Below are 19,751 nucleotides of genomic sequence, written 5' to 3' on the forward strand. Positions count from 1 at the left end.
ATCTTTGCTTAAGGTTCACTTAACAACAGCAGCTGGAAGTGCTGGAATTTCTGCTGCTAAGTGATGTCTTGTGACATCACATTTTACAATTGCGTCAGGGTGATGTCAGAAGTGTGACTTCCTGCACCAAACTTTGGTTAATTTTATTAAATTTATATGCTGCCCATCTCACTCTCACAAAATCATAAAAAGATATTAAAAACATTAAATACCAACGACAAAAAACAAAAAAAGGCAAGATCAGCATGGTGTTAAATCTTCTCAGTAAATCCTCAATCACTTCCAATGTTGAGTACCCCTCTCAAGATCCCAGGCTAACTGGCAGAGCTAGGTTTTAATGCCCTTTTGGAGGGCCAAATGGACAGGGCAGACCTCATCTCAGGCTGAGATATTCCATAGAGTAGGGGTCATGGCAGAAAAGGCTCTCCTTCTAGACCCCATCAGCCAAAACTATTTGACAACGTTTGCAATATGCCCTTTCTGCCGGACTGAGTGGAGTATTTTGGCCAATACTATTGGACCAAACCATTTATGACTTCTGGATTGTCCTCATCCTCCTCATTGCCTCCTGATGGCTTCCAAAATACTCTTGGTAGGATTCTGATTCCTGAAGGAAAAGATTGACCTCCGACAAGTTCTTCCATTGATTCTCTCTTGGCTGGACAAACTTGATGATAAACATGACTTAAATAATTATTAATAGAGAAAATCACCCACTCATCATAGGAAGGGAAACTCCATTTTTGTTTAACTTTTCCTACAAGATGAAAATGGGTATGTTGCCAAGGTGATTAGAACTGTAAGAGGAGGCTATGCCTCTCTTTGTGTGTGCATTGTGCTTTCATAAACTATTTTTGGAGATTTGCTTTGTCTATTCATTTGCTGTGACTCACAAATAACACTCCTACCCAAGTTGGAGGGAAGATGGGATTCTCCGTGACAGAAATCAGGTTGTTGATGCCTATGTTCTGATATCTGGTGGAAGAAAGTAGAAAACGTAAAAAAGTTAAAAGCTTTCGTGCACAGAGACATACAGCTCTATCTTTAGGAAATCTGAAAAAACATTTTGCTTTTGTTCAAATTCCCATGATTTTATAATTCGTGCTTTAATTTACTTGCCTTCATCTTATTTTGTTTCTCTTTTACATTTTCTGTATGTGTAATTTTAAATTAAGTAATATAAATTAACTATCTAAAGCTGATTTATGAAGCAACAGGAAGAAGAATGGAGATGGCAACCTGATCAAGGTCTTGAAGCAGTAGCAAAGGTGTTTTAGAAGAAAGTATCAGACAGCTAGTAATGAAAGTTATACTTGAGAGAATACCATCAAGTATAGGTAGTCCTCAACTTATGATCACAATTGAGCTCAAAATTTATGTTGTTAAGTGAGAAATTTAAGTGCGTTTCTTCCATTTGACGACTTTTCTCGCCACATTTGTTCAGTGAATCACTGCAGTTCTTAAATTAGTAACATGGTTGTTAAGTGAATCTGGTTTCCCCATTGACTTTGCTTGTCAGAAGGTCGCAAAAGGAAATCACGCGACTCCGGGACACTGCAACTATCATAAATATGAGTCAGTTGTCAGGCGGCTGAATTTTGATCACATGACCCTGGGACACTGCAACCATCATAAATATGAATCAATTGCCAAGCATCCAAATTTTGATTGTGTGACCACAGGAGTGTTGCAACAGTCGTAAATCTGAAAAATGGTCATAAATCATATTTTTCAGTGCCATTGTAACTTTGAATAGTCACTAAATGAGCTGTTGTAAATTAAGGACTACCTGTATACCTTTCCTATCTATTCCACCCTTGGCATCCGATCGAATCTGGATCAAGTTATAATGTATTCAGCAATACTTGGTAATACTAATACCCTCCCCTCCCTTCCCCGCCAGCCAAAGGCACCGCCTTGAAAACGTTTCCGGCTCCAGATTCCCCTCGTGCGCGCGCACGGGAAAACCTCCGCCTCCCGCGGAAGCGCCGTCCAATCAGGAAGCCGCTGGGCGGCGCTCCCGGCTGTACACAGCCACCACGTGCAGCTGGGGTGGGGACTGGCAGCCGCCGAGCATCCGAGGAGGCAGAGTCAGCAGCGGTGGTAGCAGCAGCAGCGACGGCGGTGTCGGGAACCTTGGTTCGAGGCTCTTCGAACAAGGAGCGGGTGGCCGCCGGGAGGATCTCGGCGATCCCTTCATTTGCCCCATCGCCCATTCTTTCCTCCTCTGCTCTCTTTCTCGGGGGGGGGAGAGGGAAATCTTAACAAAAATAAAAACGTCGCTCCCGTCGTTGCAAAGTTAGATGCGCCGATAGAAGTTAGCCCCTAGCAATCGAGTCAGGTTGCCGGCCAGCCTTGCTGGAGGGGGTCCATCCTCTCGCCGTCTCCCCCGCTGCAGATGGAGGCGACCGAATACTTTGTCGCTCCTGCTGCTGCTGCTGCTGTTGAGACTGCAGCAACCGCGGTTCTCTTTTTTTCTTGGTGACGGAAGCAAAGAAATGGACTGAATCGGGGCTGGGGGTGGTGGGTGGAGTAATCGTTGAGATTCAGAGGAAATCGGCCGAGGTGGTTGGATCCAACAGCATCACCGACCGGAGCAAAAACACACTCGGGCTGCACAAGGTTGGTTGGCTGCCCCTGGATCATCTTTGCGGAGATTTCTCGTTGCTCTCGCTCTCCTCCTTCCGAAAAACCCGGCACTTGCTGCGGGATCCGAAGAAACGGCTTCTAGGGCGTCTCTCTACGGCTGAAGTTGCGTGCAGGCGTGTTTTTGATCTGCGGTTGCCACCATCCAACGCGACGAAACGGACTGCAGGGCGAGAAACCCGGGTAAGACAAACGCTTGCGCACGTTTCAGACAGTGGAATCCTCTTTTTAGAAGCACTATAAAGTTTTATTCCAGTTATGCCCCTCCTTGAAAAAACAGTTCCCGTGTTAAGTGTAGGGATGGTTTCTGGGCACGCGCAGAGGTCCTTCTCCCTCCCCACTGATCGTGAGCCGTCTTGCGTGGTGGAGTTCATCTCCCAGGCAAAAGGTTCGTTTATAGCACGTGCGGCGTGCCAGTCTTTGAGCCAGGCAGCCTTCCCCACGAAACTAGCATCCAGGGCGGCAGAGCAAAGGAGGTGGAGACAAACGTCGTTTTAGAATCTATTCTGAACGCGTGTGCTCATTTTCCTGAGGAAATTTGAATTGCATTAGCTTACATCAGCCTTATAAATGAGGCCATCATTGTTCCCAGAGATCTACTTGGGGCAGAGACTGATCCGGAATAAAGGACTTGTCTGAGGCCTCTAGATAAGCAATTATTGGGGAAAAGCAAGCCTCAAAACAGACTTCTTGATTGACCGTTTATACTGACAGCAAAAAAAATTGCTACTGTCCATTCAGTACCATCATTACCATTGTCCCCAAATGGTGGTAATGAATTATGACAGCTAGTCCTGCTATCACTTTAATTCTGGAGGCTTCTAGCAGTTAGAAAGGAGTACAGTTTGCGGGCATGAAAGAAACATACCCTAATTCTCCCTGTAGCGTATGAGGGAACAGTCTTCAAGAAAGTTTTCCAGTTTATTCTCCACAGGGGCTGTCACAGGAGAAGTTCTCCACTTTGTCATCTTTAATGGCTTCTCAGCTCTAAGGAACATGGAAAAAATCAGCAATAGAAACCCAAGCTTGTGTTTCATTTTGCTGTGGGATGACTGCATGGCCTATGGGGAGCGGCACAGTTTTGAGTTCTGTGAACTTGACAACATAACCCACTTCATAAGGCAATAAAACACTTGGCACAGTAAAAGTTCTACCGAACTGATAAATGGTCATTGCTTTCAAATTCTCCTGGGTAAGTCAAGTTAACTTTTAAAACAGAGAGCACCCCATTTGAAAATAGATTCTGAATTCTGCTTCCTAAACCTTAAAGAACTAGGAGTAAACTGCTTGATTGGCCTATTCATTTTCACTACATAAAGATAACAAAATTAGCACCTATGTTGTATAGCATTGGCTCCTGGAATATAGCAAGCCATGGCCTACTTAACCATGAATTATTAAATAATGCTTAAATCCAAACCAAACCAAACCAAACACAAAGCAATATAATTGCATGATCTCAGCCTGTATTTCTGTTCTGTTTTATTCCACTGGCTAAGGCAAAAATAGAGTTGAATCATAAGAGTTGAGGGGAGCTCTAATCATTAATCAGCCTACATATCTTCCTCTCTTATTCCCAGATCTTGGCTTAGTGGATTGTCCAAACATCATTTTGTTTTACTAAATCAAGACTTGTCATAGATTAAATAGACTCAGCATGTGGTGGAAGCATTACCAATTGCTCTTTAGGTGTAAATGAGGATTTCAGCCTATGTAGCTACAGCTTGTTCAGCTTAGCTAGATCTGGCAATCTGTAGCAGAAAGCTTGACATTTAAAGCTTGACACTTAATGTCAATTTTTATGTTATTAAAAAAGCTTTCCTCCTGAAAACATAGGGATAAAACAGGTTGCTGATTGGTTGGCGACCCAATATTATGATTTATGGATTATGAAATCTGTAATTAAATCTTAAGTGCTATTGCTTGTTCATAGATTTGTAATTGGATATAGAGGATTGCTTATAAAATATACCAACAGTGAAATAGTTTTCAGGGATACATCACATGTATAAGCAAAGCCACACTTTCTCTGCTTTTTCTTTACAACTATGAAGTTGGGCGGTTGGCCCATTTCCTGGGATGTGTTATATGTCAGTTCTTGGCATTAATCTGCACACATTCAAGCTCCTCAAAACTTTATATAAGGCTGTAACCTCTACTTAGAGCACAAACCATGATACAAATGATCTTAATACTGGTTCACCAGCAGCCATCATAGTAGAACAAGTCCTGGCCTCTCCTGTTCTGCCTCCCCAGGGTTACAGCTTTTAGGAAAACAAGGGGCCTTTCAGCGTGAGGAGGGGAGAGATGACAATAGGAGTTATTTCAATGCTCTACTTTGCTGGCAGGATTACTCCTAACCCCAGTTTCCAGTGGATGTTCTTGAAAAAGTGGCATAGAGTTGTGAGAAGTTGCATTTTACTGATATTCTGGCTGTGGTCACAAAGATGCTTAATCAGTGCAAGGAAAGTATGAGATACCTTCTGATTAGTCCTAAGTTTGCTCATATTTAGCAAATGTGCTGTGCAGATCCTGTCCAATCCCACCCCCGTAGTTTGTTCATGGATCAGTGAGTTGTGGGAACTCCATAAATACCGTAAGTTAATCTTCTGTGACAACACTCAACAAGGCAGATTCTAGTTCATATAACTCAATTATATATCCTCTTATTTTAGATAGGGAATTGTTCCCAGCTTTATTTGATATTCCAGAGGTTACACTTGGGACTTTTTGAATGCAACACAGATGTTCTGTCACTGAGCTACTGCAATCAACAAACTCCCTTTTCCTGCTTCCCTTGCTATAACCTCAGTCATGACCCATTCCTTGTGGATCAAAGATGTTTCTGACAGGCAGGTTGAGGCTGGCCACCTCTTCCCCTATGAATGAAACGGAGGGGCTGCTGTGGGGGCTCTCTTCCTGCTACCCTCCAGTTCTTGGCAATTGCAGCTGTCTTCCCTTTGGTTGCCAGGAAGTCTCCTGTCAGTATCTGGCCAGGATGGAGGGGGACAGCAAGGTGCCAGGAAGGGAACACGCACTTCCCGTATTTCCCTTATCCAGCTGCTTGCTCTCTTGCTGTCCCTCTTGTTCTCCACTCCCCCTCTGTCCCTTTGCTTTTCCGCTGCAGGTTTGTCCAGGGATGGCTTTCAAAGCCACCATAACAACACACTGTCCTCTGGAGTCCTAAGGCATCCCTCACTGCTCGCTTGCTCTGTCTCACTGCCTGTGGTGGTCCTTCATTTTCCATTCCCCGCAGGCTTATGTGGATGCCTTCTTACCACAGAGCCACTTGGCCTCTGCTCCAGCACATTCTCTCCAGGGGAGTTGGATAGATTGGATTTGGAAACACCAAAGGAGGAACTTCTTCAGGCTAGCCATAAATGTGGTGGCTCTGCTCAGCCTGCCAAGCTGAGGCAGTAACTCAAAAGAGCAGCAACAGCACAAAGGTTATTTCAGATAAACAAGATAAACACTCTGGATTTACAGAGATGAAGTTTCATCCGGTAGCCTTTATAGCGGCCGATCTTTGGTAAGCCACGCTAATCAGGGATATTGAAAGCAAAGCAGAGCAGCATCTGAATACCGCTAATTGTTTGTGGCAATTCCTTCATCAGACCTTTTCTTTTTCAGACCTTCTTCGGGAAATCCCAGCCTTGTTTGATGTCCTCATCTTTCTTTGGAAAGGCTGCAACTCCTTTTTTCCTGCCAGTAGAACGAAAGATGACTTCGGCTCACAATGTCGTGCTCTGGGATGCCCCTTTCTTGTTTTTCTAGCAAAAACTGGATGGAGGACAAGACCATCTACACTGGCAGCACAATGTAGACATTTCTCTGGAGCAAGAACTTGGGATCTTCCAATCCCCTGGTTTGGAACATTCTCCTGCCTTCTGGCAGAGCCATCCCCTACGTGTGTGCATTCGCTCTCTCTCTTTCTCTCTCTCTCTCTCAAACACACACACACCCTTTTCAAGCACTGGAAGAGGGGGAACAAGTTAAGTGGCAAGTATGATTTCTCCTCTTGATGCATTTTTGTGAGTGGGAAAATTCAGACACTACCCAGAAATTCTGCCAAGGTTGACCCAAAGCTTTGGATCAAGACAGTTCTGGCCACCTAAACTGTGGCATACAGCCTTATGGAAGACCTGGGCAAGTCGACGGTGTGGCTGCAGGCCGAGTTGGCCTCTCCTTCTCCGTGCTTGCATATCCTTGATTGCCGCAGCCGGGACCTATACGATTCATCCCATGTGGAGCGGGCCCTGAGCGTGGCCCTCCCAGGACTACTACTGCGCCGCCTTCGGAAGGGGAGTCTGGCGGTCCGGTCCTTGCTGCCTGGCCCCCCTCAGGGGCTCTGTGAGAATATGGTTTTGCTGTACGATGAGGGGACAATCCAGCTCTCTCGGCCGGACAACCAGGAGGAAGAAGAAGAATCAGTGCTGCTCACGCTCTTGCAGAAGCTCCGAGAGGAGGGCTGCCTGGCCTACTACCTGCAGGGTAGGTGTGCATTAAAAAAAAGCTGTCTCTGTGGGAGAAAGAAATAACTGACTAATGCTAGCTTCTAGATTGATTCTTGACTGGTGCAGCAGAGTAAACATGGAGCGGGGCCAAAATTGTGGTTGCTGGAATACTCCCTTCTGAGGTGTAAAAATCCACCGATAAATTGAGGGATGAGGAATACAACAGGTTTTCCTTTCTCCTACTTATTTGTTGTCTTTCCCTGCCCTGCTAGTTTGTACTTCCTCGTCCTTCAACCGTTCAAATGGGTGAGATCCCAGTGTGCCACAGAGGAAGCAGGTGACAAATCCATTGGTTTGAATTAATGCAAACTTAATTTATTTTACTTATTAATATAAAACATTGATATAGCCACCCATCTTATAACCAACTCTGAGCTGCTCCCAATCAAAGAGTTAAAAGCACAAAACCCATATTATAAAACCTAAATGCATTAAAAACAACAAAAACCTGGCACCAAGGGAGACTTCTGATGTGCAGTCACTTCATCTTATCACAGCACCTGGAGGTAAAACCAGGTCTTCCAAGTTTTACCATGTGGCAAGATGGGCAACTAAATACATTTTACAAATAAATAAAATAAATATGTGGACAGAGGTTTATTAAATTTCAGGGGACAAATTCGATAGGGCAAGGGTGGCCCCAAAATGGCACACTTCCTAACTCATCAGATGGCAATATTTAGGGGAAGGGACTAGGAACATGCCCACCTTAGCTGACTTGAATTACATCTCCCTTTTTGGCCCAGTTAGAACCATCTATTAAGCATCCCATGTTATGGTGACCAGCCAGCTACATCTGAGAATTCATGACTAAGATCAAGAGCACAGTACCATTCTCACATGCACAGATATGTTACTGGAAGTGATACGTAGCCATCAGGATTAATAGCCACTGACGGAGCTAATGTCTATTATTCTTCAATTGTCTTTCAAAAGTAGTAGGGTTGGTGGCTTTCTTGCAATAAGGAATTTCAGGTAATAATTACGTTCTGAATGAAGGTCTCATTATTCTTTCTTCTGAATGTTTCACTGTACATCGAACGTGGAAATAACTTTTCTGTGCCCACTTCTACAAGGAATTATTTTCCAGAGCTCCATTACATTCCCCATTATTTACTTTTTTTAAAAGCTAGAAAACGCTAGCCATTGTAAATTTTCAAGCTCAACAATACCTTTTTAAAGATATGATAACCAGATTCATGCACTGGGTTCTAAGCATACTCACATAATTTGCTTATAAAGACAATACAAGTAGTCCTTGACTTGCAACCATTCGTTTAGTGACCGTTGCAAGTTACAACAGCACTGAAAGAAGTGACTTATGACCTTTTTTTACATGACCATTTCAGCACCCATGGTCACGTGATCAAATTTTGAGTGCTTGGCAACTGGCATGTACTTACGACAGATGCACTATCCCGGGGTCATGTGATCACCATTTCTAACTTTCCCAGCCGAATTCCAACAAGCAAAATCAATGGGAGAAGCCAGATTCACTTAACAACCATATGATTCACTTAACAGCTGGAGTTTGCTTAACAACTATAACAAAAAAAGTCATAAAATGAAGCACAACTCACTTAACAACTGCCTTGCTTAGCAACAAAAATATTGGGCTCAATTGTGGTCGTAAATTGAGAATGACCCATATTGGCATTTTAGCTTGGCCACTTGTATAATAACCTCTGAAATTTGTATTTTTCACAATAGTTTGATCTATAGATTATTATAATGATGGCTCATTAAAAAAATGTAATGACTTCCCCCAAATCCTCTTCCCAGCCAGCTGCTACTACATTAGACACTATCAAGTTATATGCATGTACAGATAGTCTCCAAACTTATGACTATAACTGAGCCCAGAATTACAGTTGTAAGTCATACTGGTCATTAAGAAAGTCATCATGTGACTGTGCCCAATTTTGCAATCTTTTTTGCAGTGGTCATTAAGCAAACCTATTGTCCGCAATGGGTGCTTTTTGTAGGCAATCAGAAGTAAACACCAGTTTCTGGAAAAAAACTGTTGTAAATCATTGTCATGTGACCATGGGTTTCCAAGTGCCCAAAAGGTGATCACATGACCCCCAAGGGGGAGTTCAGCCATTGGAACTTGAAATCCAGCTGATAAGACAGACCCTCTTTTGAGGGGGGGAGGGGCTCTGTCATAACTTCAAACTGACATGAGTCAAGGACAATCTCTATGTGTATATGTATATGTACATCATTTTTATGTCAAACTAAATAATTTGGTTATCTTCACAGTTGGACATATCATTGCCCACTGCTAGGAGGAGGAGATCACTAATAAAAACAGATAAAAGACATTTCTCCCATCGTAATCCTTGTGCTTATATCCCTTCACTAGTCATATTTCTACCCTAGGACTTCTAACTTTGCTTCAAAGGGCTTGGTCAAAAAGGTTTGAACATTCAATTAAACAATGGTCACTCTGGTTGGACAGCACTGGTCTCCAGAATTGCAATGGAGAAGGATCTAGTTATTGAATTAAATCATAGGGGTCTGAGGTTTGCCTCAGGAGGGGCAATGGATCTCTAGAGCAGGGGTGTCAAACTCGATTTCATTGAGGGCCGCATCAGGGTTGTTTGACCTCGGAGGGCTGGAATGGGCATGGCCGAGATGGGCGTGGCCAGCTCGACGTCACTCATGTAGGGGGCGCCTGTGGTGGCCTGAGCGCTCTGCCAGAGAAAACGGGCTATCGAGCTCCATTTCTAGCTGCGACGGCCTCCTGCGGCCCTCCTGAGCTCCGTTTTTACCAGGGTGGATAAAAATCAATGATTTTTTTTAAAAAAATAAAAAAATCAGATTTTTTTTAATTTAAATCGGATTTTTTTTTATTTAAATCGGATTTTTTTGATTTAAATCGGATTTTTTTGATTTTTATCGAATTTATTTTAATACAAAACTTTTGGGGTAAAAATCTATCAAAGGATAGTTTTCTATTTAATATACATAAATAATTTAGTTTATTCAGCATGAAATGGAGCTTAGTTATGTAGCATGAGGCTGTATATTCTGCAACACTGGGACTATCGGTGAGTCAACAGTGGGTCAAAGGAGTAGCAGAGATGACAGTTGCTCTTTAAAAATTATGATTTAAATCGAGTTTATTTAAATCAAGCCTTTTTACTAGTGATTTAAATCATGATTTAAATTGTGATTTAAATCAACTCAATTTAAATCAAATCCACCCTGGTTTTTACTGGCAGAGGCACCATGGGCCGGTTCTTTCCTGTTTCCAGGGCGGCCCCACTGGCCAGTTCTAAACAACCCATGGGCCAAATCTGGCCCTTGGGCCTTGAGTTTGACACCCAGCTCTAGAGTTTCAGACAAGAATCTTCTCTGGCCCACTTCCTTGCCATTTTTTGCAAGGCCCACTTCCATTTTTTAACAGAGAATATTTGAATGCTATGTGTCATGCTTCCTACATCTGATCCGAGTGTAGAAGGGGGAGTATAGAAGGGGGAGCCAAGTGTAGAAGGGGGAGCCAAACTGAAAAAAAAGTGCTGGGAGTGGATCAATTACTTTTATCCAGTTTTGCAACTCTGATGACCTCCTCAAGTATAGAAATATGGCAAATTAAGCCATCCATTGAATAGAAAAACTCCCTCAAATCCAAGTCATGTTCACGTCCACATAGGTTTCTTGGAGACAAAATGGAAATTTTTTGCTATTGCCATATTATAGAATGTTTTCTGATTCTGGCCTTCTTAGTTTTTTTCAAGTGACGATCAGTGAGGGATTGATCTAGGATCAGTCGCTTACCAACTGTGCAAAGTTACGACGAGTCTCCAAAAGGGACTCACAATTCAGTTTTAAAATTCCAACGTTGCCCACCCTGACTATGTTTTGGGCACTTGGCAACAGACCTATATTTTTAGCCATTTGAAGTGCCCCAGAGTTACATGACTGCAATTTATCACATTTTTGCTGGAAATCAGCATTTATTTACGTCTTCTGACAAAAACTGGCCCATAACAAAAAATAGGTTTGGTTAACGTCCTCAGTGTTCACTTTACGACCACAACATTTGCTTAATGTCTGCTGCAACAAAGGTCATAAAAACGGATCTGGTCACTTGGTGATCCACTTTACATCCATCACAATTTATGATCATAATTGCCAGGCTTAATTATTGTTCTGTGTCAGGGACTACTTTAATGGATGGCTTTTTTTGTTAAAGATTTGGATGGTTGATGGGCTTAGCAGGGGAGAGCCCGTCACATGGGACCTTGTGTAGCAATTTCACCTACTGATTATTATTTATTGTTGTTTTATCTTGGATTGCTTCTTTTTTATAAGGTGCCGCAAGTTGCATTGTTCAGGTTGGGCAGCAATATAAATTCTTTAAATAATTTTTCACTGTGGTGAAATCCATCTGCAGAGGTGCCAATATTCTGAAATTATTTCCCTCTGTCCCGTACATTACGCCAAATTCATGAGGTTTCTGTGAATGATCTATTTGGCCAGCTAGGTGTTTTCTGTGTAAATGTTGGATTAATGTTTTTATTCTGCTTTTGTTTTTCTTCTCCAATCCCCCCTCCTTATTGCTGTCTATATTTTGATAACCTTTTTAATTCAATAGTTTTTATTATGTATTTATATTTTTCCAACTACTTTGAGGTGCTTTTCGCATAGAATTACAAAACAATGTAATAATCTATAAAAGCAAAAAGCTACAAAAACAGAATATATTCCAGCATGAAAATATGATATAAAAATATAGCAAGAAGTAGGCCTTGACTTACAGTCATTTGTTTAGTGACAATTCAAAGTTACAAAGTCACTGAAAAAAGTGACTTATGACCATTTTTTACACTTAACACCCGTTGCAGCCTCCCCATGGTCACATGATCAAAATCTGGCTGCTTAGCGACTATCATATTTATGACAGTTGCAGTGTTCTAGGCTCATATGATCACCTTTTGCAACCTTCTGACAAGCAAAGTCAATGGGGAAGCCAGATTAATCTAACAACCGTGTTACTAATTAAACAATTGCAGTGATTCACATAACAACTCTGACAAGAAAGGACATAAAATAGGGCAAAACTCATTTAACAGCTGTCTTGTTTAGCAACAGAAATTTTGGGCTCATTTGTGGTGAAATTGAATGATTTATACCAGGGGTCTCCAACCTTCGCAACTTTAAGCCTGGCAGACTTCAACTCCCAGAAGTCCGCCAAGCTTAAGGTTGCCAAGGTTGGAGACTCCTGATTTATACAGCTTACTACCTTGGATATGGATAAATCTTCCAAATGAGTTGTGGGTTGGGTAGAAAACAAGGTTTGCCACATTTGGGGAGCTTCTGATGCCCTCCTATAACACTGATACTTTTCTTTCTTGGGTCTGTCATTCCTCCAGGAGGCTTCAATAAATTCCAGGCTGAATGGCCCCATCTCTGTGAAACCAATCTGGATACAGCCAGTACCAGCAGCTCTCCTGTTCCTCTGGCGGCTCCCATCGTGGGGCTGGGAGGCCTGAGCTTAAGTTCAGATGGCTCAGATGCCGAGTCAGAGCCCCTAAGCAGCGGTATGGAGTCTGAAGGCACGAGTCCCCCCTCCTTTCCTGTGCAGATCCTACCCAATCTCTACCTGGGATGTGCCCGTGACTCTGCCAACATGGACACTCTGGCCAAACTGGGTATCCACTACATCCTCAATGTGACTCCAAACCTCCCAAACCTCTTTGAGAAGAATGGCGACTTCCACTACAAGCAAATTCCCATCTCAGATCACTGGAGCCAGAACCTTTCTCAGTTCTTCCCTGAAGCTATTGATTTCATTGGTGAGTGTCAGCAGGTTGAAGGGTAATAGTACCACGATGATGATGATTTGATGGATTGTGTGCTTATATCATTTTTGACTCCTAGCAACTACATAGATTTCCTCCAGGATCTATCTGTAACCTGGTCTTTCAGGTCTCCCAACGTTGCACTCATTGCCACTATAAAACACAAATATTACATTATGTAATTTGGGTACAGTGATATTCATACAGCTTTGACTGCAGATTTTTAACATTTCAATGCTTAGATAATTTAAACCTTTAAAAATGAAGGGGGAAATTATTGATTTTTGTATTTAATTTATATAACTCTCAATCTCAAGCACAAGCAGAGTCACTTGCTTGTGACTCTGGATCGCATATACAATTAAACAAATGAACAAGCCAACCATTAAATGGATAATTCAACTATTTAGATCAGTTTTAAAACTGTCAATATTAACGGATTTCTCAAATATGAATAGAATAGAAAATGAATAGAATAGAATAGAATAGAATAGAATAGAATAGAATAGAATAGAATAGAATAGAATAGAATAGAATTTTTTATTGGCCAAGTGTGATTGGACACAAAAGGAATTTGTCTTGGTGCATATGCTCTCAGTGTACATAAAAGAAAAGATACGTTCATCAAGAATCATAAGGTACAACACTTAATGATAGTCATAGGGTACAAATAAGCAATCAGGAAACAATATCAATATAAATCGTAAGGATACAAGCAACAAAATTACAACAAAATGTTGATAAGGATAAAGATGCTTAAAATGTACATCTAAAACTCAAATGTTAAGACTAATAAAAACTGCAAAATATCTTAAATTATTTATAACATAATAAAGGTTTCTATCTTAAGCCTAACACTTAATACTAAAGTCTCCATTATATCATTATAGTTGTTTATGTATATTAAAAAATAAAAAGAAGCAACTTTTTTTTTTTTTAAAAAAAAGCTCTTTGATTTCTAACTTCCCCCTTCTTGTGCCCCTACTAGTTTTCAGTGTTTGTAAGCATTTAGGCCCCCTTAGAAACCAACAATTCCCCCTGTGAAACACATTAAGTCCTGTTCACACATATATTACTCCACAGCTAAAAAGGTTAGCTGCTGAAAATCAATTAACATGATTATTCTTCTGTAAAGAGGTTTTGTGGGGAGGATCTTCTAAACCCAAATGGAAGTGGTGATCTACCATAATTTCCCTAGCCTCTGGTCACTCTCGAACTACATGTGTTCCTGGAAATGGAAGTCTAGCCATGCTTGTCTCTCCAGACGTCAGCTGTAAGGGAGAAACCCTTTATAAATAAATAACATTGTTTAGATTTCATAGATTTCTGTAAGATTTCTGTAAGGCTTTCTGTGGTCTCTATAATGATAATCTCCAATAAATAACATGGCGATTATTGAGGGTGCTTGCATTCTCTGCCCTAAGTTGGAAAAGAATGCTCTTCTATAGTCAGGTGGTAAAGAAACTGAAATTTTTCCAACCCAGGGTCCATTATAATGAGTTGCCAAAGTGTGTGCAAAGACCAAAACGAAGAAGATCTGGATAGTTTGGCTTCCAATGTACATTACTGGTCTGTCGCACTCAGAAGTATACTATTGCATATCAGTTATAGAATGATCTATGCCCGTGATGGCAAACCTATGGCATGTGTACCACAGATGGCATGCAGAGCCATATCTGTGGGCATGCAAGTGTTGCCCTAGCTTAGCTCCAACGTGCATGTGCATGCCGGCCAGCTAATTTTTGGGTCTTCTGGGCCCACTGGAAGTCAGGAAATGGGCCATTTCTGGCCTCCGGAGGGCCTCCGGGGTGTGGGAGTGGGGAAGGCAGTTTTCGCCCTCCCCAGGCTCGAAGCCTGTGGAGCCTGGGCAGGGTGAAAAATGGGCCCCATTGGGCTCACCGGTAACCTTTTTGCTGTCATGTGCCAAAAGCGGGGGGAGCACAGGGGAGCACACGCATGTGTGGAGGGGCAGGGTGTGGGGGGCATTGAATTATGGGTGTGGGCATGGGTGCGACCCCCCCACGCTCCCCCGCTTTTTTCACGCGACTGCAAAAAGGTTAGCCATCACTGATCTATGCTATGGCTGGCCCCCATGCTGTGAGGAAGGCTCTGGGGGCCTAAACCATGCACCCAGTCTTGACAGCTCCCTAAAACTTGTCAGGTTTCCACATTGATCCTTTTATCATGCTATTCAGAACAGCTCTTTTTCCCTCAAGTGGATGAGATACAGTAAATAGGACTCAAAGCCTGTGCAGAAATAACTTAGGGGAATGGAAAATGGGGTTTAATTCAGTGTGATTTGCTGGGAAATCGACTCAAGAGTGAGGCATTTTCAGGTATCCTCTGCTAATTTCCACTCACATTGCCAAAAGACAAGTGTGGAGGTCCAAACTGGCTCACGCTTTTGCGCAGGGCCAGAGGATTTTGCGTATACAAGAATGGAGGGAGGAGGGGGGAATGGAAGCTAAGTAGTCAAAGGCCAGCTCTTTGCACTAATTGAACTTGAAGTATTAATACAGGTAGCCTCAAAATATAACTGAAATGGAACCTGCCCATTATGGTCTTATTTTGTAACAGTTTTAAAATGTGACCAACCTGATCTTTTTTGCAGCAGTCATTAAGCAAAAGCAAGTGCTGGTTTTCAATAAAACCATAATAAATCATGGTCACATGATCACAGGATGCTGCAAATGACTATAAATACGACTGTGTTAACAAGCACCTGAAATTCGGTCATGTGACTATGGAGGGCACTCGACTGTCTGAACTTTGAATACAGATCATAAGTCCCCTTTTTTTGGGTTGGTCATAAGCCAAGGACTACTTGTAATGACATTTCTCACTCTAATTGGTTTGTCTAGCCAGAAACATTCCCACCCATTTCTTTCTTTTTGCCATTGACATCTTCTTTAGCTTCAGTGTTAAAAGAATCAAAAGTTTTTTCTTCCCTTGCTATCAGTCGTTTCATCTTTCCCAGATCTTGTGTCATCTTGATAATATGTTAGTATGGCCTGCAATGCTATGTAGGATATGACACCTCAGTATTAATGTTTAGATCAAGAATAAGCAAAGTGAATTATTGTTAAAGGTTTTTCCTCAGTTAGAAAGGTATTTCTGGTTGCTTAACAAAATTTAATATGCATCTACAAAATCAATTTGTGACTACTGGACAATATCATAGCAAAGTGATTTCAAATCATGCTCTCATTTCAAATCAGTTTTTGCAATATAGATATGACTGATTATGAAATTGAAGTCTCCTTTTTGCTTTAACTGAGATAGATCTTACTTTGTCGGCTTTGACAACTTCTTATACACCAGGCACAAAGATGGGAAAATGCAAAGTCATACAGAAAGCTGTTTCTCTTGGATCAGAAATGTGTCACAGAAATAAAGATGCGCCGTTTCATTTTTCCAGCTCACTGTTAATGAATTCCACTTGCTTAGAAGTGATGACTCTTGTGTATGATTGCATTCACTTGACCATCTATCCCTTATCTCTTTGTCAGATGAGGCCCTCTCTCGGAACTGCGGCATTCTGGTGCACTGCTTGGCAGGGATCAGTCGCTCAGTCACCGTCACTGTAGCCTACCTCATGCAGAAGCTCAACCTGTCTCTCAACGATGCCTATGATCTGGTGAAGAGAAAGAAGTCCAACATCTCACCTAACTTCAATTTCATGGGACAGCTTCTGGATTTTGAGAAGTCCCTGGGTCTTAGCCAGGGCAGTCGGCGGCCAGCCTCAGACCAGACCTGCTTCTTCACCTCACCAACCAATGACAGTGTCTTTGAGCTGGATCCTACGTAGGAGCCAGAAGGGTGCTACATTTTTGTCATTGTCCACCAACACCTCCTGTTCTTGGTTCTTTCTGCCTGCCCTGGTGGCAGAATCTTCTGGGACCAACTGAATACCTCACACTAGAGAGGGAGGTGCCTCTTTCAGGAACAACTGCTACTTCCAGCAAAGGTTCTCATTGCCTTTTGGGTTTTCTGAAATATCAACAGCAATGGTGTCCTTACTAATCACACAGCGAGACTGACATGGCCACACCAATAACCAAAGACTCTTCTCCTCCCTTTCTCCCAAGAGCTCTGTACAGACCAAGAAACCAACACTTTTCTGGGGCGCCCTATTTCTGGAATGTTGGGTCTGGTCATTACAGCATCTCGAACTTGATCCAGATTACCCTCTTTTAAAATTTAAATATTTGAAATGGAACATGTCAGGGCTGGAACCTGCCGGTTATTAATGATATTGATCACATATTGAAGGTTTTATGGTTTTCTTGTGTTTTTCCTTCTCCAGCCATTATGCAGAAATTAGGCAGAGACCTGCAGCTCTCCCATAAGAATCTTCTGCAGGCAGGATTTTTGGTGGGATGATAGTGCATTCACCAGCTGATGTGTTAAGTTCCCATTCCCAATACCTCCAGTGAACAAGGCCAAATGATGACCTCTTAACTGATGCAGGCTGCTCTAGAATCATTTCTTTCAGTTTGAGAAGTGAGATGCTGGAATGTAATTCTAACATGGTTATCCTGGAATGACTAAAAAATATCTTATAGAAATTTTTAATGCAGAGTCCTATATTTTAGAAATGAAACCACAGAATTTCCCAGATCTCTCTAGTTAAGACCAGGATGAATCATAGAATTGAGGAATCAGTGTAGCAGCTTATATAAACATAACCTCTGGAGATGTCTTAAAGAACCTTTGATTAGGTCCTGTGGTACAGGAACTGCAGAAATGGGTTTGAGAATCTGCAACTTTTAAGTTTTTTGATGCTAGGCATTTATGTCACCAGAACAGATTACAAAAGTTCCAGTGTGGGACTCTTTAAAATCTCCAGAGCTGTATTCCAGAATTGGAGCAGGTTCAAACATTTGTATGATAACCTTAACTCTCCCATTATTCCCAAAGCCACAGATGCTCTCATCATCCCCAAAGCACCTCATTCAATCCTCTGTAGTTCGTTCAGGATTTAGGCAGAAGGAAATAAAAATGGTGGGGGAGAAGCTTTGGAACAGAATCACAGTGGGAAGACATAAATATTAGAAGCAAAATATTGGTGTTACACAACCCAGTCTTTGGTTGTGGGAGAAAATAGAGCAGAGCTCTGCATTTTGTATTTGTATTTGTACAAATGGTGAGTTTGTATGTGTGCCTTAATATTTGCATGAAAGCAAAGAGACCTGCGAATGTGTGTACTAAGCATTGTTTGCATAGTATCTGCCTGAAAGGGTTAATTTGTGCCCACGATTTATTCCCCAAATTTCAGTCAGGATCTTTTCAGTATTGGAGCTCAATTCCAGTATCCTTTGAGTTCATAATAAAAAGATAAAACCTCTGAGCATTGTAAGGGGTGGGGGTGGGGGATGTGTTACAGAGGGACAGTATTTCTTACTTAACAGAGTTTATTAGGAAGAAAAGTGCAGACTTGGTGATTTCAAAATTTTCTATAATTATCTAAAATCATTAACCACTATGTGTACATGATAGGGTCCTTGTGGGCATGTGAAAAGATGTCCGAGGTGTTCTAGTGATCTGCATTTAAGGCTTTTATTTCAGCTCTGTTTAGTAGGTCCACAGGAGTCCAGAAGAACATTTTGTCTGCAAAATTAATTTTCTCGAGAGTCTGTTTTCCCAATGTTTTGCTTCCTTTTTCAGGATTTTTCTGGCCTTTGAGGCTATGAAGATACGTGCCTAGGGGCAATGCTTGCTTGAAATAATTTGAAATTGCTGTTAAGTGAGTTTTGGAAACGTGGGGCTTCAGTGACCCTGCAATGCCTTACAGGTTTTCCCTCTGATGAAAATAAATTAGAATAAATTGAGAATAAATTATGCAAAGCAGTCAAACTGGCCAACTCTTATGCAAAATGACTCTTATGCAAATTTGACCAACTAGCACAATTCAAGGTGATTGCAGTATTCAGGTTTGCTCACACTTTGGGTTGCCTGAGCACCGAACTTTATGTTACTGTCCATGCAGGTTACACATAGTTCTGACTCCCTGCATGCTCCAAAGAGTCTACTTGAGTCTCTGTCTTGGGTCTCTGTTTTCAAGTGAATGTAAATGACTGGAGATGGAAGGGGAGTGGACAGGAACTGCCATTACCATGGACAACAACAACAACAGTTATTTTAATAAAGCAGGACTTTAAACAACACAAACAAGTGTGGATTTATTGGGAGGCTTGTAGGTGATGCAGTCTTGAAATAGACCGTTTTACTTTAATTACAGACACAGATGTAGAATTAGAAACCTTATTCTACTTGTGTGTAGGCACCATGCGAGGAAAAAAAAATCAGCCACTTTCTGTCAGCTCCTTAAAACTGAGGGGGCTTCCAGAGGAAGTTTTTACTGGGCAATCAACCCTGCCTTACAAAAGAAATTTTATGAGCTCGGAAGCTCATCTGCTATTTGTAGCCAATTGCAGCTATTTTTTGTTTGCTCTTTAACAACAACAAAATACCCACCAATGGTATAAAAACAGAACTGTTACAGGAATTGGGTATGCCTAGTGAAAAGAAGGGCTAGGAGTGACATGATAATAGTGTTTCAATATCTAAGGGGTTGCCACAAAGAAGAGTGGGGAGGTCAACCTATTCTCAAAAGCACCTGAGGGCAGGACAAGAAGCAATCGATGGAAACTAATCAAGGAGCGAATCAACTTAGAACAAAGGGGAAATTTCCTGACAGAACAATTAACCAGTGGAACAGCTTTTCTTCAGAAGTTGTGTGTGTTCCATTTCTGGAGGCTTTTAAGAAGAGACCGAACAG

The 19,751-nt window shown here is 41.8% G+C and overlaps 1 protein-coding gene across 2 annotated transcripts; it reads left to right on the plus strand.

Moving 5' to 3' along the window:
- Positions 1 to 1,998: 1,998 nt before the first annotated feature.
- Positions 1,999 to 19,141, plus strand: DUSP9 (dual specificity phosphatase 9). Of its 2 annotated transcripts, none has more exons than XM_034434185.3 (4): positions 1,999 to 2,829; positions 6,277 to 7,137; positions 12,542 to 12,964; positions 16,480 to 19,141. In XM_034434185.3, exons 2-4 carry the CDS (start codon positions 6,780 to 6,782, stop codon positions 16,776 to 16,778), a joined length of 1,080 nt encoding a protein of 359 aa, XP_034290076.1. In that variant the 5' UTR covers positions 1,999 to 2,829; positions 6,277 to 6,779; the 3' UTR covers positions 16,779 to 19,141. The 2 variants fall into 2 exon arrangements, with proteins under 2 accessions (XP_034290076.1, XP_087742714.1); XM_087886588.1 differs by lacking the exon at positions 1,999 to 2,829 and adding an exon at positions 5,744 to 6,175.
- Positions 19,142 to 19,751: the final 610 nt, after the last annotated feature.

The sequence above is a fragment of the Pantherophis guttatus genome, chromosome 2 (genome assembly GCF_059756535.1).
Source record: "Pantherophis guttatus breed Tessera chromosome 2, ASM5975653v1, whole genome shotgun sequence".
Classification (NCBI taxonomy): Eukaryota; Metazoa; Chordata; class Lepidosauria; order Squamata; family Colubridae; genus Pantherophis; species Pantherophis guttatus.

Coding starts and splice junctions, on each gene's coding strand:
- DUSP9 (XM_034434185.3), top strand. CDS start 6,780: ATGGAAGACCTGGGCAAGTCGACGGTGTGGCTGCAGGCCGAGTTGGCC. Junction 7,138..12,541: donor CCTGGCCTACTACCTGCAGG/GTAGGTGTGCAT, acceptor TCATTCCTCCAG/GAGGCTTCAATAAATTCCAG. Junction 12,965..16,479: donor TGAAGCTATTGATTTCATTG/GTGAGTGTCAGC, acceptor TCTCTTTGTCAG/ATGAGGCCCTCTCTCGGAAC.